The sequence below is a fragment of the Neltuma alba genome, unplaced genomic scaffold, assembly GCF_004799145.2.
Source record: "Neltuma alba isolate B1F8T4 unplaced genomic scaffold, ASM479914v2 tig00007628_pilon, whole genome shotgun sequence".
NCBI lineage: Eukaryota > Viridiplantae > Streptophyta > Magnoliopsida > Fabales > Fabaceae > Neltuma > Neltuma alba.
In genome coordinates this window covers 1-23,547 of record NW_021634831.1, presented here as the reverse complement: position 1 = coordinate 23,547, position 23,547 = coordinate 1, and the positions used below count along the sequence as shown (strand labels likewise).

At 33.5% G+C, this 23,547-nt stretch overlaps 1 protein-coding gene and 1 pseudogene across 1 annotated transcript; one reads left to right on the top strand and one right to left on the bottom strand.

The window, feature by feature from the left end:
* Positions 1-6,268: 6,268 nt before the first annotated feature.
* LOC114752987 (NADPH-dependent aldo-keto reductase, chloroplastic-like) lies at positions 6,269-8,024 on the bottom strand. Its single transcript, XM_028941662.1, has 7 exons — positions 7,905-8,024; positions 7,673-7,723; positions 7,508-7,584; positions 7,315-7,402; positions 6,927-7,202; positions 6,481-6,729; positions 6,269-6,387 (listed from the first exon to the last, which is right to left on the bottom strand). Exons 1-7 carry the CDS (start codon positions 8,022-8,024, stop codon positions 6,301-6,303), a joined length of 948 nt encoding a protein of 315 aa, XP_028797495.1. The 3' UTR covers positions 6,269-6,300.
* A 13,731-nt stretch (positions 8,025-21,755) lies between these two features.
* On the top strand, positions 21,756-23,534 carry LOC114752976 (putative clathrin assembly protein At1g03050; annotated as a pseudogene).
* Positions 23,535-23,547: the final 13 nt, after the last annotated feature.

The window sequence follows — 23,547 nt, the reverse complement described above, 5'->3', positions numbered from 1 at the left end:
GTTATGTAACAATGAAAAACACATTTTTTTTTTCATTTTATATCAAATTTATCTTTGAAAAAATAGAAATAAAAATAACATTTTCTATTTTATATTGGTTGGAAAATACTTTAAGTTTGTGTCAAAAATAAATAAAAAGTTATTCATATGATAGTATCTTCAAGAGTTATGACTTTCTCTTTTATATGAAATCATTTTCAAATACATCATGATTCAAACAATCTCTAATTATGCATATAAAAGAGCAATAATGCTCTTCTAAAAGTCTAATAAAAAGAAAAGATTATGATTTGCTAGAGATCAGATGTCAGATGTGCATATCAAGAATAATAAAAAGATTAGGATTTAGTTCAGTCATTTATAAGGGTGATTCTTGGTCGTCTATATAGAAGGAAATAATATAAAGTAATAATCTAAAAGGAAGATTAGGCCCTTTATTTTTTTTCCAAAAAAAAAAAAATCTCTCACGTGGATTCAACATTATTACCATTTTTCATTTTGCATTTCGTATTACCAAGATCAAATGGGGATTTAATGCGGTCATTAATTAAGATTTGTTGGTTAATTATCGAAATGCCTTTCCCTAGTTAGAAAAAAGTTTTCATCCCTTCCTAACATATCAAAACCCCATCATTAGTAGTGGCCTTAGTACTAGTCATCGGAGCTCTATCAACAAGCACCAAAGCTTGGACATTGATTAAGGGAGAATTTGAACCTATGATCCCTTTGGATCACCAAGAGATCTCGTATCCATTAAATTAAATATATATACCTATTGATTATTTGACGCACAAAATATTATACTATAGTTAGTCTTTAATATAAGAACTCGTTTGATTTTTATTTTAGTCCTAAATATAAGATCCAAATCTACTTTATCTATCATATTTATCGACTTTTTTTAAGGTAGCCCTTGTACTTGATTAACAAGGATATTTTAAAGATAACACCTATATCTATTACAAATAAACTAATTTAACTAGTTTTCTCAATATACTTAAATTAGTCAACTAACTTTTATATTAAGGACCAAAAGTAGTATATACATGTGTTTATGTAATAAACTTAGTTTCCAAATCTTTTTAAAAAGTTGTGAATTTCATAGAGATATTTATTAATTTCCTATGACAAAGTTGTTGATTTCTAAAGGATAGTCGTCAACGTTACTGCCATATTATCATATTGTAATTAATTTGCTACCGTTAGTTGTCAATTCTACTGAGGTAGTAGTTAACAGAGTTGATCAATTGCTAAAAAACAAGAACATTCTCTTCTTCTTGTGACTAATAAATTTAGAAAGGATAGTTATAAATGTGCTAAAATGAAGCAGTCAATTTAAAAATGTTAGCTATGAAAGTAATTAAAAACTTCTTGTAATAATGGAGTTGTCAATTCTAATAATGGGGCTCTTCAGTTAATAAACTGAAAACTAAAATTAGCAACTTCTTATAGTAAATTCATCACCATATATATACTGTTACATGTGAATTGCCAACATACAAATTAATTAAAAGCTGAAACGCTTCTTTAGATAAATTACACACATATTCACACACATTCACGTGTTCTTATTTAGAGAAATTAAAAGCACAAAGTATCTAACTAACAGTAACAATGACAATAATGCGAGGAATGCCGAATTTTGCATTCTCCTCCTCTGCAACTTGCTTGGCATCTTGTGTTGCAACTTTCATTTTTGCAATTCGGAGTGTGATGATCCTCACAGCATTTTATTCCCTCTACTACATCCATCTCGCCTACAATATATAAAATATATAATAAGCTGCTATTATTATTTATAAGTCCATCGTAAAACGATATTTATTCACACGCACACACACACAAATATATATAATATAATTTCTTAATAAATAACTTGATTATTTGGATATGAAAAGGAAAGCTTCTTAAATACTCATATTTCATTCATTTCCTCTATAATACAGCACTCTATAAGTTATGCGTAATGGACAATACGGTATGCTTAAATTTCATATTGAGTATTATTAGATATTTGATATACGAGACATTTTGAAGAGAACTGGTTGACCTTTTTTTTTTAATTATAATTTCATTACTTAAGTCTCGCGTCAAATATAAAATATTTAGTGTTATGTTAATGAAGATCATATATAATTAGAAAAAACAAAGAATAATGAAACAAGAAGATTAAAAAAGAAAGCTGACCAGATGATAACATGATAATCAGAAAGAGCACAAGATAGAGGGTTTTTGCAGAAGCCATTCTTGAAGAATTACTACTTAGTAATTGATATATCAATTAATGATGTTGCAAAGAATTCTGGGTGGGCTATTTATACTGTGTTGGGAGCTTCCAATTATTCAGTTTACCTCAACAACTTTTGTTTGCTTATTAGTTATTAGCTTGTGTTAGAATAGTACAATTGATCCATATTTTAGATTTCAGTTAGTTTCATGAATTTTAAAATAATATTTAGCAGCTGATTTGAATTCAAAATAACTAATTTTATTTCTTCTCTCTAACTTCTTCCTCTCACCGTGCTGGCAGAAAAAAGAAAATGGAATATCTAATAGCAAAATGACAACAACAACGAAGTCCTCAAAATGCTAAATGACAAATCAAGAGGTTGGATTTCAAAGTACCAAATTATACCTTATCTACTATTTTGAAATTTTCAAATCCAGCCAGAACAAGATTTGGTTATTTTTGTTTCAAAAATTTGAAAAATATATTAGGAGCTCTGCTGGTTACTACTTTTGAGAAATAGTTCATAAGGAAAGTAAATAGCTATACAAGAGTAGTCCATAGAAAAAAAAAAAAAGAGTAGTCAATACCTGAACAAAAGTATTCACCAAATCTTTAGAAATAAAAATAGTCAAGAATAAAATTAAACAAGTAGTCAATAATCACACAGTAGTTATCAAAGCTTTAAAAACAAAAATAGTCAACCGCTAAACTAAATTAATTAATAGTCAAAGAAGAGTAATCACTGAAACTCTAACAACATGCCAATGATTAGCCACTGAAAGAATCACCAATGTTGGAGCTCCAGCAGTAAGCCTCTAACTAGAGTTGCTTATGTGGCATTCTACAAAAATAGGAAAAAAAAAGAGGGGAGGATAGTGATGTGATTTTGCAACATTTTAAAATACCAAATTTTTTCAATTGTAATAACATGGTGTTTTGAAATTCAACATGCTATTTTTGCATTTAACATTTTATAAAAGGTATGTTTAATCATTTATCCTATCTAATGTGCACAATTAAACAAAGGCCCTATTTAGTCATGCTAGAAATAATCAATAAAATATAATCAACACCAATAATAGTGGTGGTCAAGTTAGCATAGACTGGTGCAATTGGAATATAGTACAATTGAAGATAAAATTAACTTATAGTCATCAAAGCTTCAATTTTTAAATGTGTTTCAAGAGATTAACTTGTTTTTTTTTTGGCCTGAAGTGTTTCAAGAGATTAGATTACAAAATACTTCTGTATAATTAATATTGGATGTTTTATTTGTAAGATGTCCACCAATATCAAAAATTAATATTTTCAATTCTTCTTTCCAGTGAATACTTAATTAAGTAAGATTGTCATATATAATATTTTCCAGTTTCTTTACGATTTGTTTGGTTTTTTTTAAACCTTGGAAACACATGCTAAGCCAATATTTGCTTTAGAAACACATGCTAAGCCGGTATCATCATCATCACAATAATAATATCCGTGGCTAACCATCGCTTAATAAATGAATTTCGTTAAATGAAGGTTTAAATATAAGTTTTTTAAATTTGGACCATTTAATCAACACTAAATACTTTTTTAAATCTTAATTAAGCAGAAAATTATGTGTTAAACCCTCAATAACTATAAGAATGATAGGTGCTTGAGTTTTTCTAATTAAATAAAAGATTAAAAAAATATTTGTTTAAAAAAGAAAATATAAGGCGTGGTGTATTGTGGAGTTGAGACTATCAGTAGTGGCTCAACAGCTCTGCTTGACATAAACTTGCATGGTGGTCCCCACATAGTCCCTCTTCCCAGCATTAGCCACTAGTATTTGCTTATCCACTCTCTTTAATTATCACATCACTAATTAATAATTTTTCAGTTAAGTATTTATTAGTTTTGTACATTTTTCTGTGAAAGAGGATAGTCTAAGCATATATTTTCTGATCCTTTCATAAGACTATATTAATTACTCCCTCTATCCATTTTTGAAGGGTTTATTTAAGAAATATGCTATCCCTTTTTGTAAGAGCATGTTTAGAGTTCTTGTAAGGATTGTAATGTTTTCATATATATATATATATATATATATTCTTATAGAATAAATTGAAAATAACAAAATAGCATACTTTTTCCCAACAAAGAAAAATCATAAATGTCGAATCATTTGACTCAATTGAAGTTTAAAGTTGATTTCATTTTTTGAGCTTCTCCTCTATTTTTGGTTAATAAACATCTATATTTTTGGTTAATGAACATCTATAGAAGATTGTTTATTAAATTATTGGACTTAGCTTGTTTTGGATGTCTTGTTTAGCATCTATAACTTAGACTCAAGCATGATCAAACTCATTTCAAGTCTGTTAGCTTCTCAGAGATTTTTATATGGTTGTGTTGATTATTACAGGGAGAATCTCTGTGTTCTGAATTGAAGGGAAAACTCCAAACGGAACTCGTGACAGGTATACTCTGATTTAAGTTTTCTTCTTGTAAATTTGTATATTAGGTATTATTGATCAAATCAAATGATACTATTTTCGGTTCTAAATGTAAAATATCGTTTGTAGTTTACAAAAGAGATTTTGTATTTAAGACCGGAGGTAGTAGTTCTTGCTCATTTCTTTTTGCCTCTGTTTTTCATAATCCTCAGTGATTATATCCTCATCTTGTTTGACATTCCTATGGAAAGCTTTCTTCTATTTCCAAGTGTGCGGTTTCTCGTATGTTCATATATGAAGCGACAAGTTCTTGACCCTGTATCCAATAATGAGATTAATTTGTAAGCTTTCCTTATTATCTTCCTTTGCACATGATATCCCATCTAGTGCCTTTTCCATTGTCCCAAGCGGGCTCCTTAGGTGCCGTTATGTTTTGAAAGCAATAAGAGAAAGGTCAACTTAAAAGCCCAATCCAAAACCATAACAACGGTAGCTAGATAAAATAGGGAACTATAGACGCAAACTTGATGGTTTCAGGTAATAACTTGTTGGCTCTTAGGTTGTTTCTTAAATTTCTGTTTTTTTTAATATTTCTTTCAGTTATTTAGTTAATTTTGTTAATGGCTCGGCTTGCAGTGGCTACTAGCCTGCTTATTTCTTAAACGAGAGGATTATTATGTTAGTAAAACCGTAATACCCATTACCAAAAAAAAAAACCGTAATACCCTTTTGTATAGAGTTCAACTCAAATCAACATATTGCAGAAAAACAGGCACTCTTTGGGTTGATATATGTATTCGCTGCTATTTGTACCCCTTATATGGTTTAATTATTTTTCACAGAACAAGAATGATGCGGGAAGATGATTGAGGAATCGCCTCAAAAGGCAACTGGCGGCAAGGTATATTCAATTATAATAATATTTTTGTAACATTTTACATTTGAATTATTATTATTTTTTCTTAAGGTTGGGAAGGGATTCAGAGGGAAAAAATAAACCTCTGATCTTTAATATAAGAACTAATTGACTAATTTGACTAGATTAAGAAAATTAATTAAATTAATTGTTCGTAATAAATAAGTATTGTCTTTCATAAAATACCCTTGCTAATCAAATTTTATTTGATGAAGCATTTAATATATACAATTACTACAAAAACTACCTTTAAATAATAAATAAATAAATAAAAACAAAATAAATTAAAATCTTATATTTATCAACAAATTAAAAGTCATATGCTCACGAGGAGGTAACACTATCCTAATCCAAACAGAAACATTGATGATTGCTGGGTTCTTTTGGGAATAGAATGCAGGTGTTCGTTCTCCGTTTCATTACCAACCAATTTAATATATACCACTCGAACGGAAGGTAGTCCAAATAATAACAAGGGATAGAAACAATAACCAAACTCAAATAGGATGCCGAAATATATTTCACACTACAAAAACAAAAGATTCTTATTTTCTGACTATTGCGAACCGCAACATGAAAGAAAATCAACAGCAGAATTAATCTGCTCTACAATTATTGGACTAGAACTCATTCAGAACATCAACAGAGGATAAGATGATGAGTCCTATGAGGCAAATGTTGCTCCTCCTCTTGCAATTAATCATCCGTCAATCATGCATCTTGCTTCCCACTCACAGTTCACCATCCCACAGTTCTTCAACGGTCTTGTAGAAACCAAGTGTCTCGTGAACAAACCAAGTTCCCTTCACTAGCCTCTCCTGCACCAGTGAACTTCATGTGTTAATTCAAAGGCCAAGCATTTTACATACCACAGTGTATTAAACTTTAGAAATGAATGAAGCACCACTTGCCTGCTTAATCTCAGAGAACTTGGCCATTAGTTCTGCCGGGATGGACCAATCGAAGACATCGAAGTTTTCTTTGATTCTGGTCTCACTTGTGCTCTTAGGGAGGATGCTGTGACCTGCTTGGAGGCCCCAGCGAAGGGCCACTTGAGCCGGAGTCTTCCCCAGTTTCTCTGCCACCATGTTGATCAGTGGATGCTTAAGAACGTCACCCTTCATCCATGCTGTTCCTGGGGACCCCAGTGGTGAATAGCCCTGCAACACAAATCATCTTTGTCAATATCTACGTATAAAATGTATAATTCATAATAAATCACACTATTTATCATTTTAAAACAAATTATTGGTCTTTGGGCGGGTGGGCAATGCGCATAACTTTTTACTCATACTTCACATACAAGCGTTTTGATCAATTAGAGCTACGGATTTAGGGTCAGTGCAATTATACTCACAGAGACGTGAACTCCATGGGAGGCACAGAATTCATGGAGCTGCGGCTGCTGCCACTGAGGGTGGCATTCCACTTGATTAACTGCTGGAGGGACGCGCGCCATTTGCAACAGATCATTCAGCTTCTTCCTCGAGAAATTGCTCACTCCGATCGCTCTCGCCTTGCCGGCGTCGTACGCCGCTTCCATCGCCCTCCACGTACTCCCTATGTCTGTTTCCGTCAGATTCTCAGGCTCGAGTCCTACCGATCCCTTCTTCATCCTCGCTGGCCAGTGTATCTACAAAAAGCACCCCATATCTTCGTTTCGTTAAACCAAGAGAGTCGGCCCCGTGAATTGCTGTGAAGTATAGATTTACATCTAAAACCAGAAATCAAACGAGAAACTATACCAGATAGAGATCTAGGTAGTCCAGCTGTAATTCCTTCAAAGTTTTGTCCACCGCAATTGGTACGTCTTCAGGAGCATGATCTGTGCACCTGGAGTTTGTCAGGAAAAACAGAGCATCTCTGTTCAGCAACCATAGGCAAAAACATGCATTCTGAGAGTCAAAAGCTGGACAGAATTTCCCAGACGATACAAACCAGAGTTTGGAGGTGATCCATAAGTCTTCACGCTTCACAACTCCTTCATCAAACAGTTTCTTAAGGGCAGAACCAATCTACGAAAACCATATGAATCCAGATTAATCAATAAATAGCTCGCACAAAGCATAAAGAGAGAAACCATTGATCATTACTTGCTAATACCTCTGCTTGATTGTCATAAACTTGAGCACAATCGATGTGCCTGTACCCAACCTGCACAAACAGTAGTCATATTCATGACTCTTCAGTTAGATCAGGTTCCATCAAGAACTCAAACAAAAAGAATAAATGACATTACACGGTTTAAGTTTTTAAACCATGTAAAAAACGGGGAAGATTTATTTTTCCTTTTTTTGGGGGGGGGGGGGGGAGCAGTCAGAAAGTAGAAATGTACCTTGACAGCAGTGGTAACTGCATTGGCAACAACACCAGGATCAGCCTGCCAGGTCCCTAAACCAACGGAAGGCATTTTAGCCCCAGTGTTGAGCTCAAAGAATCTAACTGCGTTGGCCATTTTCCCAGTATTATAGTGATCAATGTGGGTTCTCTCTTCCTATGTGAGGCCTCTGCAACAATTTATAGCCACAATGGGCGAACCCTTGAGAAGAAGGAGGAGGAAGAGCTGTGGAACTCGCAGAAAAAGTGAAGACTGCATGCGCGGGAAATAGGCATTTTTGGAGAGTCTTGTTGATGGCTGACATATGCGCACACGCCACAAGGCCACACGACCTGGGTATGCGCACACGTCACAAAATTAGGCAAACTCATGCTCGAATAAACGAAAAATAAAGCAACTAATAATTAATAAGCAGTAAAATGATACTGTTTTATTATACTTACTTATCATGAGTCACTTTAACTTTCAAAAATCGTGATAATTTGATAATTAATTGAATTTCAATAATTTCTCTCCTCGTCTCAATTATTTTTTTAAATAATATCCCATGAATTTTTTTTCCTTTGTCAATTACCTCCTCTTTTATATTTTCTCAAAACCGTGATTTACCTTATCTAGAAAGTGGGGAAAATCATGTGAAATTTTGGAATAGCTGAACATTATTGACGAGAGATTAGGAAAAATTATTTAATGTCTTACAGGTTTCCTTGAGTGTTTTATATAGAGATATCGAAAACAGCTTTTGGAACGTAATTTATACATATAAAATAAATAAAATGATAATAATAAATTTGGTTAAGGATGATTTGAAATATCTCTAATACAAGTGTAAGAATTCTTGAAAAATTTTGTAAAACTTGGAGTGCAGAGAGCCTTGTAAAGTGGCTAGAGAGAATGGGGGCCACTAGGGTTGGGTGGGCCGGCCGGTGGGGGAGAGGAAAAATCAAAATTGGAAAGAGTCTATGTTTATACGAAGGAATAATGCGTTATACTACCTCCGGTCCTTAATATTACTTCCGGTCTTTAATATAAGACCTGTTTGATTTTTATTTTGATCTTAAATATAAGACCCCAATCTATTTTGTTTCTCATATTTATATATTTTTTTCTAAAATAACCCTTCTAATAATGATAGTTCTAGTTAATACATTTGATTAGCAAAAATGTTTTAGTAAAGACAATACCTATTTAGGACAAATAACTAACTCAATTTATTTCTTTAATCTTCTCAAATTAGTCAACCGGCTCTTATAATTAGGACCGGAGGTAGTAACTTATAAGTGAAAGCGAGACAAAAGGAAGCCGGCGGAAAAAAAGAAGAGACACGTGAATATGATGGCCTGGCCGTCCAAAGTGGGGGTATCCGAGTGAAACGTAAGTTCAAATTTTAAAAAATAAATTTATTCAGAGTTATTCTTTAACTCCTTTCAGTTTAAGAAAATTAGTCTCAAAATATAATGTGATTTAGAAATACCTTGATTCCACCTCAAAACATATACGTATTTTTGTTTTGTCAAATTTGGTGAAATTTTCCTACTTATAAAATTTATTGGTGAAAAGAATCTAAATTCAGGCGTGTGAAACAATTTTAGTAAGCTTAATTTTATTTACTTTTGTTTGATGTGTCTTTAATTATGTGTAAATAATTTTTGTTTTAAATATTTTTGCGCATAATTGAAGATCAATGGCACCATTAAAAATGAGCTGTACCAAATTGCTTTTACCAATAAATGTTTTTTCAAAAACGAACATATTAGAGGGAAAAAACTATATGTAACTATATGTCTAACTATTTATATCATCAAATTTAAAAAATAAAAAAAATATTATTAATTGTTACAACTAAGGTCATAATTAAATTTTTCCCTGCATATTTTACCTGTTGTTTATAAAATTATTTTGCATAATTTTAAAATTCAATAATATTTCTTAGAAAACAATAATTTTTTTTTTCATATTCAGTAGTGTGATTGTGAATTGTTTATAATTTTCAGTATTTATGATATGCTGTTTTTAGACCATATGAGGTTATATATATTACGTTAAAAATTAATTCAATTTTGATTTGAAAAACAATTTTAAACCCCAAACTTCAATGCCTCCTCTTTTTTTTTTTTAATTCGAGACTTTAATACGTCATCATCAATCAGTTATATAGAATGGCAAGGTGAATTTATTTTATTCATAATTAGTGTCGCGGCCATCATCGGACAAATAATTTTTAACGTAAAATATATAACTTCATATGGTGAAAAAGGAAAGACGCACCTTATCTCTTGGATGGAGTCTGCAAAGTAAAACAACAGGGGGATTAGGCATGAAGCACATTAAGCAAAAAAATCGAGCTTTTATGATAAAGCTTGAATGGGGCCTAGTTACAAAGCATGACTTGCTTTGGGTTAAGGTGGTTAGGAGCAAATATGGATGTGGGGACGACCTCATTCCTCAGATTAACAAGCAAAGAGCAGGCTCCAATACATTGAGGGGAATCAAGAATAGTTGAGATCATGTTGAATCTGGCTTACAAAAGGTTTCTAATCGTTTTGGCAACACAAGGGCTCATTGGAAGTAGAATAAGACTGGTCTCTTTACAGTTAAATCTGCTTATGAGTCTCTCAACCCGCCTAATAATCTGGATCACAGGAACTGGAAGAGTATCTGGAAAATGAAAACACCACAAGGATGCAAAACCTTTGCCTGGCTATTCTACCACGAGCGGTTAATTACGAATAAACGTAAATATCAGTTTGGCTTGCACCAAAATGGCCTTTGCAATCGCTACCATCAAGAACTAGAAGACGAACTCCACGCCCTTCGGGATTGTGCTGATATCAAAGCACTCTGGAATTCGACCATCAAGCGGGAACCTCGACATGGTTTTTTCTCTTGTAAGCTTCAAGAATGGATTCGCTTGAATATGAGAGGAAAAGTTGGGAAGATGGAGAAGGAATGGAAATGCCCTTTTGTCATTCTTATTTGGCTCATATAGAAAGCTAGGAATGATTTTACTCATTCTAATATAGTCACCCATTTGAACACGATGACAGCAAGACTGCAAGAGCTCTTGCAATATTGAACTGCATGCGCACCTCGATAACATAGCTTAAGGGAATCAACATAAGCTCTCCCCAACACTTGGTGACCCAACAAAATGGAGCAGACATAAGGGACAAACTGGTGCTTTTTCAGCTTACCAGAGACGGATAGAGTGTGGGGGAGTCCTAAAAAACCAGGACCACAACCTTGTGGAAGGCTTCATGTGCAACCTTGACCATGGTGATCACTTGACGGCAGAACTCTGGGATTGTTTAATAGGATTGAAACGGGCCTGGGATCTTGGGGAGTGGGATATTATTCTAAGAAGTGACTCATCAGAGGCTATGAAGCTCATTGCAAGAGGTGATAAGACGCTACACGATGACAGGGGAGTGATACAAGAAATCCAGACAATGATTGCATGGGATTGGCGAGTTGAGTGACAAGTCATTAGTAGAGAAACAAACCAAATGGCAGATGAGCTTGCAAAGATAGCCCTGAATGAAGCAAGAGGTTTGCAGATCCTAAGTCCTAGTGCTGTGAAGACAAAGACCAGGTGGGGGGACTCAAAACATTTGATTTAGTTGTCGAGAAACAGCATGCCCACTCCATGACAGTGCCGGCTACTTCCAAATGCGATGCTGACCCAGGCTGAAGAAGTCATTAAGCTAAGGAAATAGACAAAAAAAAACATAAATAGAAAAAAAAAAGGAGTGTTAAGTTATGATACAAAAGAAGAAGAAGAAGAAGGTGTACCTAATCATAGATAAGAGCAATGTGATTATGCACAACTTGGCGGGCAAGCTCGGCTACATCTTAAAGTTGGAGAAGCAAGAGGCCGGGACGCAGAGAACAGAGCGAGAATGACGTGTCAAATGCTCTCTTCTTCTCCTTGCCAATAGAGGAGGAAGATGAGTTCCTTCTATCTGGTTTGTTATTTGTGATTGTGATTAAAGGAATATGATGGCCTGACCGTCCAAAGTGGGGGTATCCGAATGAAATGTAAGTTCAAATTTTAAAAAATAAATTTATTCACAAAGTTATTCTTTAACTCCTTTTGGTTTAAGAAAATTAGTCTCAAATATAATGTGATTTAGAAATACCTTGATTCCACCTAAAAACATATACGTATTTTTATTTTGTCAAATTTAGTGAAATTTTCCTACTTATAAAATTTATTGGTGAAAAGAATCTAAATTCAGGCGGGTGAAACCATTTTTAGTAAGCTTAATTTTATTTACTTTTGTTTGATGTGTCTTTAATTATGTGTAAATACTTTTTGTTTTAAATATTTTTGCGCATAATTGAAGATCAATAGCACCATTAAAAATTCAGGCGGGTGAAACCATTTTTGTTTTAAATATTTTTGTGCATAATTGAGCTGTACCAAATTGCTTTTACCAATAAATGTTTTTTCAAAAACGAACATATTAGAGGGAAAAAACTATATGTAACTATATGTCTAACTATTTATATCATCAAATTTAAAAAATAAAAAAAATATTATTAATTGTTACAACTAAGGCCATAATTAAATTTTTCCCTGCATATTTTACCTGTTGTTTATAAAATTATTTTGCATAATTTTAAAATTCAATAATATTTCTTAGAAAACAATAATTTTTTTTTTCATATTCAGTAGTGTGATTGTGAATTGTTTATAATTTTCAGTATTTATGATATGCTGTTTTTAGACCATATGGGGTTATATATATTACGTCAAAAATTAATTCAATTTTGATTTGAAAAACAATTTTAAACCCCAACTTATGATTTCCCGACTGTTTGTTCCTCAAATTGTCCATTATCATCAATTAACCGTCCTGTTTAAACTTCAATGGCTCCTCTTTTCTTTTCTTTTTTATTCGAGGCTTTAATACGTCATCGTCAATCAGTTATATAGAATGGCAAGGTGATTTTATTTTATTCATAATTAGTGTCACGGCCATCATCGGACAATTAATTTTTAACGTAAAACATATAACTTCATATGGTGAAAAAAAGAAAGACGCACCTTATCTCTTGGATGGAGTCTGCAAAGTAAAAAAACAGGGGAATTAGGCATGAAGCACGTTAAGCAAAAAAAATCGAGCTTTTATGATGAAGCTTGAATGGGGCCTAGTTACAAAGCGTGACTTGCTTTGGGTTAAGGTGGTTAGGAGCAAATATGGATGTGGGGACAACCTCATTCCTCAAATTAACAAGCAAAGAGCAGGCTCCAATACATGGAGGGGAATCAAGAATAGTTGAGATCATGTTGAATCTGGCTTACAAAAGGTTTCTAATCGTTTTGGCAACAGGAGGGCTCATTGGAAGTAGAATAAGACTGGTCTCTTTACAGTTAAATCTGCTTATGAATCTCTCAACCCGCCTAATAATCTGGATCACAGAAACTGGAAGAGTATCTGGAAAATGAAAACACCACAAAGATGCAAAACCTTTGCTTGGCTATTCTACCACGAGCGGTTAATTATGAATAAGCGTAAATATCAGTTTGGCTTGCACCAAAATGGCCTTTGCGATCGCTACCATCAAGAACTAGAAGACGAACTCCACGCCCTTCGGGATTGTGCTGATATCAAAGCACTCTGGAATTCGACCATCAAGCGGGAACCTCGACATGGTTTTTTCTCTTGTAAGCTTCAGGAATGGATTCGCTTGAATATGAGAGGAAAAGTTGGGAAGATGGAGAAGGAATGGAAATGCCCTTTTGTCATTCTTATTTGGCTCATATAGGAAGCTAGGATTTATTTTACTCATTATAACATAGTCACCGATTTGAACACGATGACAGCAAGACTGCAAGAGCTCTTGCAATATTGAACTGCATGCGCACCACGATAACACAGCTTAAGGGAATCAACATAAGCTCTCCCCAACACTTGGTGACCCAACAAAATGAAGCAGACATAAGGGACAAACTGGTGGTTTTTCAGCTTACCAGAGACGGATAGAGTGTGGGGGAGTCCTAAAAAACCAGGACCACAACCTTGTGGAAGGCTTCATGTGCAACCTACGTGTCTGAGAAAAAGTACTATAGTCATGTACGAAGGAGTTGGTGCCTTTTTTTTTTTTTTTTTTTTGCAGCATATTAATATTAGGGGAAATTGGTAAAAAATTCTCGATTGAAATTTTGATTGGCCAAAAGGATCTAAATTTGAGTAAGTGTGAGTATGATTCGTGAGTGCAACATATCATCAGCTGTGTGCAATGTATCATCAATAATGTACAACAATGATCAATATAGAAGTTATTTGCACACAACGGAAGATATATTGTACACAGCGGATGATATGTTGTACTTGCGAATCATATTTGTTTTTGCTCAAATTCATGTCATTTTGACTAATTAAAATTTATAACGGGGATTTTTTTTTACCGATTTTCTCTTAATATCATGTCAAGGACCTTATAACCTAACAACATGGATGTTTTGATAAATAGAAAGTCGCGAGTTTGATTCTAGTAACTAGTGATCAATTGATCTATGAGTAACAACCAAAATAAATTCGTTAATATGCACTCTAATATTAAAAAGCATTAATGAACAATTAATTAATAGTATACTCTCAAACAATGCAAGCCCCACTTAAGCATGAGATAATGAAATGGAAGAAGTTGGGAGTTGCATGTGACAAGTAATAAAACATATGGCATATAAGCATATGTTAACTTCAAGAGATGTGGCTACGCACTCAGTGTAAGGACATTACAGGCGCGGGCATATCCATTCATGGGCTCCACAGACCCAGTGGTCCCCTAATAGGCAACCGAGGTGATTATCTGATTAAGCCTCTAGTATTTTTAGTACACTTTTTTTTATAATTAGCTTTCTTTATTGGGTAATTTAGTTGGCATGATTTATTTATTCAAGTTTAACTGTCAACATCATATATGTGTCTCACTACTTATATATGTTAGCTTCGTTTATTAATACCCAAATTTGAATTTCACTGAAATTTTCTTCACTGTTTATGACCTACGTTCTGCCACACCAGATGGAAACTAGCAATTTCCTGTCCCTGGCTTGCACGCCTATCATGTCTTTTGGTTTTTCAGTTCTTATTTGAGGCAGCCATTTGTTTATCCAAAATAATTGCCTCATGCACATTGATCACACACAGACACATGTAAATTAAGTAAATTAGTTTTTTAACTTGGTTTTTTAAAAAAAAAATAATACATACAAAAACAAAATAGATTAAGGTTGTACATTTAAAACCAACTCTTACTTTCTAATGAGTTCTTATATAAAAGATTGGAGAGAATATTAATTAAGTAAAAAAACTTGATATATATTTCTTAACTAAAGTTATATGTTTATTTAACACTATCAAGATTATTGGTTAATTATCAAAATGCCTTTCCCTAATTAGAAAAAGTGTTCATCCCTTCCTAATCGATCATATCAAAACCCCATCATTAGTAGTGGCCTGATTAGTGCTAGTTATCAGAACTCTATCAACAAGCACCAGAGCTTGGATATTGATTAAGGGAGAATTTGAACCTGTGACCCTTTTGGATCATCAAGAGATCTTGTATCCGTTAAACTAGCATGTGCTATCTTGTGCATTGCACTGGGAGCTTTAACAAAATGAAATAATATAATCTCAATGCTTTCACAAGCTATTCATACATTGGATTAGTTTATAAGACAATTATATTCGAATATGATATTCAGATAAAATAAACAATTATCATCATGGTGGTATCGCAAAAGAAAAAACTAATAACATGATGCATATGATAACATGGCGTAATCATCATTAATAAAGTGACCAATTCCTAGACATTATCATCTTTAAGTTTCATGAGCAACTGCTGCTGAAACATTTAAAAATAAAGATATCAAAACTTCAGGAAAAGACATGTCACATTAAAAGAAATATTAATCCATTGTCATACAATATGCAAGGACATATGTTACACTACAAAAAAACAGACTTTAGGCGACGACTTTCAGCGGCAACTAAAAAAGTCCACTTTCAGCGGCGACACCAAAAAACATAGTGAAAAAACATTAGTCCAACTATCATTTCCCCACGCACCACTGTACATTTGGAGTTATTTCAATCTAATTGAAATCAATATAACAATGAATTGTAATAACAATGTTGATTTTGCATGACTGAAATTTTCAATTCATTTGACGCCATCATCAACAATTTCAATTTTTATTGAATTGAGAATAACAATAAACCACATTTATAATAATAGACCATATTCATAAAATAATATAACAATGCTGATTTTGCATTGTAAAATGAACCCAAATTTATGTACTTCCTACACTATCGCAATCTTCAATAGATGAATGACAGATTGAATCCTCTGAAGCAATCACACCCCTCACATTTTGATAAATAGAAAAAAATAGGAGAAAAAATAAAAATGCCCCCCAAAAAGGATTGACACCAACATTTACTAAGCCGATCATTGGGTGAGGCATTCAACGGCCATTATAAGATGCAAACAGTTATTTTTAGCAGTAGCTCCCTGCAGTTGCAACCTCACCTCAAGTCAAATGCAGCAGCACAAAGCAAGATCTCCTCATCTCAGCCTCCCCAGCGTCACCGACCTCGTCACCAGTGTGTCTCCACCATCATCATGGTCACCAGATCATTAAGCGCATGCTATTTCAAAGTTCAAACAAATAGCACATTAGGGAGGGGGGACTCAAAACATTTGATTCAGTTGTCGAGAAACAGCATGCCCACTCCATGACACTGCCGGCTACTTCCAAATGCGATGCTGATCCAGGCTGAAGAAGTCATTGAGCTAAGGAAATAGAACCAAAAAAAAACATAAATAGAAGAAAAAAGGAGTGTTAAGTTATGATACAGAAGAAGAAGAAGAAGAAGAAGGTGTACCTAATCATAGATAAGAGCAATGTGATTTTACACAACTTGGCGGGCAAGCTCGGCTACATCTTAAAGTAGGAGAAGCAAGAGGCCGGGACGCCGAGAACAGAGCGAGAATGACGTGTCAAATGCTCTCTTCTTCTCCTTGCCAATATAGAAGGAAGATGAGTTCCTTTTATCTGGTTTGTTATTTGTGACTGTGATTAAAGAAATAGCACTCCCACAAGTCTGTAGTTAGTGGGAGAATTTCAATAAGTTTGAAATTCAACTATACACTAAGTTCAAGTGAAGTCAATAATTAATAGCGGCTTGCACAAAGCCAGATGCAATTTGATTCAAGCCATTTAATCCTTGTGAATAGTAATTTGCCTCTAGAGCCACCAGTGAGCTGACACAAATACACGGCTTAGGTGAAGGAGATTAAATAGTTATATTGATGATTTCCCATATATGCCTATTGATTATATAACACAAAATATTATTCTACAAGATATAAGAATTCGTTTGACTTTTATTTTGGTTATAAATATAAGACTCTAATTCACTTTGTCTATCATATTTATTGACTTTTTTTTTAAGGTAGCTCTTGTACTTGATTAATAAGGATATTTTAAAAACAACACCTATCTATTATAAATAAACCAATTTAACTAGTTTTTTCAATATATATAAATTAGTCAACTAGCACTTATATTAAGAACCAGAGGTAGTAGTATATACATGTGTGTATGTAATAAACTTAGTTTCCAAATCTTTTAAAGAAGTTGTGAATTTCATATAGGCATTTATTAATTTCCTATAACAAAGTTGTTGATTTCTAAAGGATAGTCGTCAACGTTGTTGCCATTTTATCATATTGTAGTTCATTTGCTACCGTTAGTTGTCAATTCTACTGAGGTAGTAGTTAACAGAGTTGATCAATTGCTAAAAAACAAGAACATTCTCTTCTTCTTGTGACTAATAAATTTAGAAAGGATAGTTATAAATGTGCTAAAATGAAGCAGTCAATTTAAAAACGTTAGCTATGAAAGTAATTAAAAACTTCTTGTAATGATGGAGTTGTCAATTCTAATAATGGAGCTCTTCAGTTAATAAATTAAAAACTAAAATTAGCAACTTCTTGTAGTAAATTCATCACTATATATAGACTGTTACATGTGAATTACCAACATACAAATTATTCCTCCGGTCTTAAATATAAGATCCTTAGACTAGATAAGAATCTTATATTTAGGACCGGATGAGTAATTAAAAGCTGAAACACTTATTTAGATAAGTTACACACATATTCACACACATTCACGTGTTCTTATTTAGAGAAATTAAAAGCACAAAGTATCTAACTAACAGTAACAATGACAATAATGCGAGGAATGCCGAATTTTGCATTCTCCTCCTCTGCAACTTGCTTGGCATCTTGTGTTGCAACTTTCATTTGTGCAATTCGGAGTGTGATGATCCTCACAGCATTTTATTCCCTCTACTACATCCATCTCGCCTGCAATATATAAAACATAAAATAAGTTGCTATTATTATTTATAAGTCCATCGTAAAACGATATTTATTCACACACACACACACACACACACACACAAATATATATATATATATAATTTCTCAATAAATCACTTGATTATTTGGATATGAAAAGGAAAGCTTCTTCTTAAATACTCATATCTCACTCATTTCCTCTATAATACAGCACTCTATAAGTTATGCGTAATGGACAATACGGTATGCTTAAATTTCATATTGAATATTATTAGATATTTGATATACAAGATATTTTGAAGAGAACTGGTTGACTTTTTTTCTAATTATAATGTCATAACTTAAGTGTTGCGTTAAATAAAAAAATAGTTAGTGTTATGTTAATGAAGATCATATATAATTAGGAAAAAAAAAAAGAATAATGAAACAAGAAGATTAAAAAAAGAAAGCTGACCTGATGATAACATGATAATCAGAAAGAGCACAAGATAGAGGGTTTTCCCAGAGGCCATTCTTGAAGAATTACTATTTGGTAATTGATATATCAATTAATGACGTCGCAAAGAATTCTGGGTGGGCTATTTATACTGTGTTGGGAGCTTCCAATTATTCAGTTTACCTCAACAACTTTTGTTTGCTTATCAGTTATTAGCTTGTTTTAGAATAGTACAATTGATCCACATTTTAGATTTCAGTTAATTTCATGAATTTTAAAATAGTATTTAGCAACTGATTTGAATTCGAAATAACTAATTTTAGTTCTTCTCTCTAATTTCTTCCTCTCACCGTGCTGGCAGAAAAAAGAAAAAGAAAAATCTAATAGCAAAATGACAACAACAAAACCCTTAAAATACTAAATGATTCACAGTATCAAATTATACTCATGTAATATTTTAAAATTTTCAAACGTTGCAAAATGATGCCACTGTCCCTATATTTCTGGCCGGTAACTACTCTTATCTAGTTTCTAAGAACTCTACTTTTGTTATTGATTACTCTTGTATAGTTATTGTATAGCTATTTACTTTTCTTATTGACTATTCTTGTTTCGCAAAAGTAGTAACTAGTGGAGCTCCTAATATATTTTTCAAATGTTTGCAACAAAAGTAATCAATCACAAAACTAAAGTAGTCAATACCTAAACAAGGGCATTCACCAAATCTTTAGAAATAATAGTACTCAAAAGTCAAGCTAAAATAGTCAATAATAAAAAAAAAGTAGTCACCAGAACTCTAAAAATAAAATAGTCAACAACTAAACTAAAATAGTCAATAGTCAAACAAGAGTAATCACTAAAACTCTAACAACATGCCAAAGACTAGCCATTGAAGGGGTCATCGATGTTGGAGCTCTGGCAGCAAGCCTCCAACAAGAGGTGCTTATGTGGCATTCTAAAAAAATAGGAAAAAAATTTGAGGATAGTGATGTGATTTTGCAACATTTTAAAATTTCAAATTGTTTCAATTGTAATAATTTGGTATTTTGAAATTCAACATGCTAATTTTACATTTAACGTTTTTAAAAGGTATATTTAATCATTTGGCCCTATTTTGTCATGCTAGAAATAATCAATAAAATACACCAATAATATAATGGAATCACAATAAATTTATAGGAAAAATCCACTATGACAAATTCATGTGTATATCAAGATATTAATATACAAATGACATATGCTGTATATGTGGTTAATTCTAAATAATTGCCTTCATTGCTATCGCAATTGTATAATTGGAATTGGGATTCAAATTTTTATGAGTTCAAACATACATAGAGAAAATGAACCCCCCCCACCCCCCAAAACAATAAATTATAGTACAGGTCCTAACTAGTTTAAGACAAAAACAATATGGTACAAAATACTATAAATTTTGAAAATGATCTAAATTAAACACTAGATGCAACTCATTCGTTTTGTTTTTGCTTCGTTTGAAATAGTAAGTTTAACGTCTAGCATGATAATTTTAAATACAAAGAGAAAGCGTTTCTTAAAAAATAAAAAATAAAATTGCGTCTGTAAAAGATAGTATTGAGTAAGTGGCTAAATTTTCTGGAAAATTTCATGATGATTTTGAGCATTAACCAATCAGGAATGCAATCCAAAGGTGGTCAAGTTGAGATTGAAAAAGTCAAAGAACGTAAACAAAAACTATGGAAGTACCAAATATAGGAGAACCAACAATATCATATTTCCAATTTCCAAAATAGTAATAATTGATGATTTTGATTAATTTGATTCGCATATTTTGATGCTACAAAAAAGGACAATACATGGCCACTGGTTGGCCCTTTTGAGATAGTCTTCTTGCAAGGATTGAAGCTTCTACGTAACAGAGGAAAGGGGAAGAAATGAAGAATTAGGAAGAGTGGATAGAAAAAACAAAACTATAGTTTTTTAAAAAAATTAAAAAAAAAAAAACTATCTCCTCTTCTGTTCCTTACATCCTTAATTCTCCCTTCCCTCTTTAACATAACCTCTTGCCTTTAACAATACAGCATACTTCAGATTTCAATACCACTTGCCATAATCTCTCTTTGATTTTGACACATTAATTAATTCTCTTACATTTCTTTCTATGCCTCTCTGATACTATCAACCAGGTAATTGATCCCATTTTTGTCTTATTTGTTATATATTTATATTACATTATTTGGATTTGGCATTCACAATTATTCCTTGTCCAATATCTTTCGTCTTTTGATTTGGGACATGGATTCAATCCAAGCAGAAGAAAGATCATCAGAAAACCAAAGAGCAAATTAATGTTCTCTCCAGAACTGAGTCACAATAATCAAAGAGGATCTCCTCATAGAGCCTTAATGACATATTTCTATCAAAGAGGATCTCCTTATAGAGCCATAATGACATACTCCTCCGGTCCTAAATATAAGACCCTTATACTAGTGTGTATTAGGGTCTTACATTTAGGACCGGAGGAGTATTTTCTATTCATGAGACATTGGATTTTTACGTTCATTCAAGTGACTTCTCAATGAAATTCATGAGCAGCATAGACTTATGAAGAATCAACAAAATAGCCATACTCCTTCTGCGCCTTCTATAAGAGATTATTGATCCATAATATACGTCACTTGGTAGGTCATTAATGAACCATTTTTTATAACCCCTATTACAATTTACTACGAGAAGACTTAAAATCTAATATGGTGTCTCTCTTACTCTTGAATATGAACAAAAAAAAAATGTTTCATCTTCAAACAAAGTTGATGAGTCAACCACCTCTCCTTGATTCTGGTGTAGGTAGTTAAAATGACTTGTAATATGAACCCGAGAAAATATTGGGTATGAAGTTCATGCTAAGAATCATGAAAGCTCTTTAAATGAACCATATCATCTTCATTATTCCTTAGATTGGATTGACTTTATCTAAAACAAGACATGTCTGAACTTCACTTTCAGGTGATCATCAACATCAGGAACTTCAATTAGCCTTTAAAATGGCTCCAAGCAAGATCAAGAAAGCCCTTGGCGCAGTCAAGGATCAAACAACCATAAGCCTAGCAAAAGTAGGAAGCAGTACCTCACTTGCAGACCTTGAAGTTGCCATAGTGAAGGCAACAAAGCACAACGAGCATCCTGCAGAAGAGAAATACATTAGAGAAATACTCAGCTTAACTTGCTACTCTCGAACCTACATTAGCGCCTGCGTCACCACACTCTCCAAACGCCTCAACAAAACTCGAAGCTGGACAGTCGCCATGAAAACACTTATCCTCATACAAAGGCTCCTCTATGAAGGTGATCCTGCATATGAGCAAGAGATCTTCTTCTCAACTCGTCGAGGAACTCGAATTCTCAACTTGTCCGATTTTCGTGACAATGGCAAGTCGTTAAACTCATGGGACTTCTCAGCATTTGTTCGCACTTATGCACTATACTTGGATGAGAGGCTTGAGTATAAAATGCAGAATCGGCGAGGAAAGAAAAGCACGTTTGGATGTGATGAAGAAGAAGAAGAAGAAAAAAACAAAGATAAAGAAAGATAAAGAGAAAGAGAAAGAATCATTTACGAGATCCACACCAATACGGGACATGAAGACAGAACAAATATTTTCAAAGATGCAGCATTTGCAGTTGCTGCTTGAGCGCTTTTTAGCTTGTCGTCCCACAGGTTAGTACTCATCAAAACCCTCTATTTTTTTTAACCAAGAATTAATTTAGATTTATTTCTCCATGAATTATCCATCAAAGCACTTTAATTCAGATTAGTTATCACAAATTTCGGTTACAGTTAAGATTCACTTGACCATATATACATCTTACTGTAATACTACTAGAAGAAATCTCATGTCCATTTAAATTTAACAGGAGCAGCAAACAACACATGGAATTGTGATTATACATATTACTGTAATCAACTAGAAGAAATCTCATGTTCATTTAAATTTAACAGAGAGCCAGAAAAAAACATAGAATTGTGATAGTGTCTCTATACCCCATTGTGAAGGACAGCTTCCAGATATACAGTGAGGTAACAGAAATACTCAGTACCTTACTGGACAGGTTTGAAGACTTGCAGATGCAAGACTGCATTAAAGTTTATGACATTTTCTGCCGTGTTGGGAAGCAATTTGATGAGCTAGACTTGTTCTATTGCTGGTGCAAGAGTATAGGCATTGCAAGGTCTTCTGAGTACCACAAATTGAGAAGATCAATTCAAAGCAGCTGGAGGTCATGGAGGAATATATCAAAGAGAAATCAGCTGCAGCACAAGGCAAGGCTTCTAATGCAGAAGAGAAGAATGAAGAAGAAGAAGCTAAGGTTGAAGAATTAGAAGAGGACGTGAATACAACAAAAGCACTACCACCACCAGTGGAGGAACCAAAGGTTGAAGAAGTCATTGAAGAACCAATCAAAGAAAAGCCTAAAGAGGAAGAACAAAAAGAAGCTGACTTGTTACATCTAGGAGATGATGTGCCTACCACAGAGGAACAAGGGGATAAGCTTGCCTTGGCCTTGTTTGATGGTGCTGCACCAGGAACCGCGAGTGCCACCCAAGCTCTTCCATGGCATGCTTTTGATGAAGAAGCAGATTGGGAAACAGCATTGGTGCAATCAACCAGCAACCTGCCAAACCAGAAGCCTGAACTGGAGGTGGATTTGATACACTCTTGTTGGACGGCATGTATAAGCAAGCAGAAGTAAATGCAGCCATGCAGGGCCGGGGTTCGGAGTCAGCGGGAGCTCAAGCAGTATGGCACTTGGGTCGGCCGGAGGCCAGCATTGTTG

Bases quoted from the DNA above. Each gene is read 5' to 3' on its own strand.
- LOC114752987 (XM_028941662.1), bottom strand. From the start codon at position 8,024: ATGGCCAACGCAGTTAGATTCTTTGAGCTCAACACTGGGGCTAAAATG. The intron at 7,585-7,672 runs GTATTAGCAAGT...TGGTTTTCGTAG, and splicing joins TTTATGACAATCAAGCAGAG to ATTGGTTCTGCCCTTAAGAA. The intron at 6,388-6,480 runs GCAAGTGGTGCT...TCACTGGTGCAG, and splicing joins AGTTCTCTGAGATTAAGCAG to GAGAGGCTAGTGAAGGGAAC.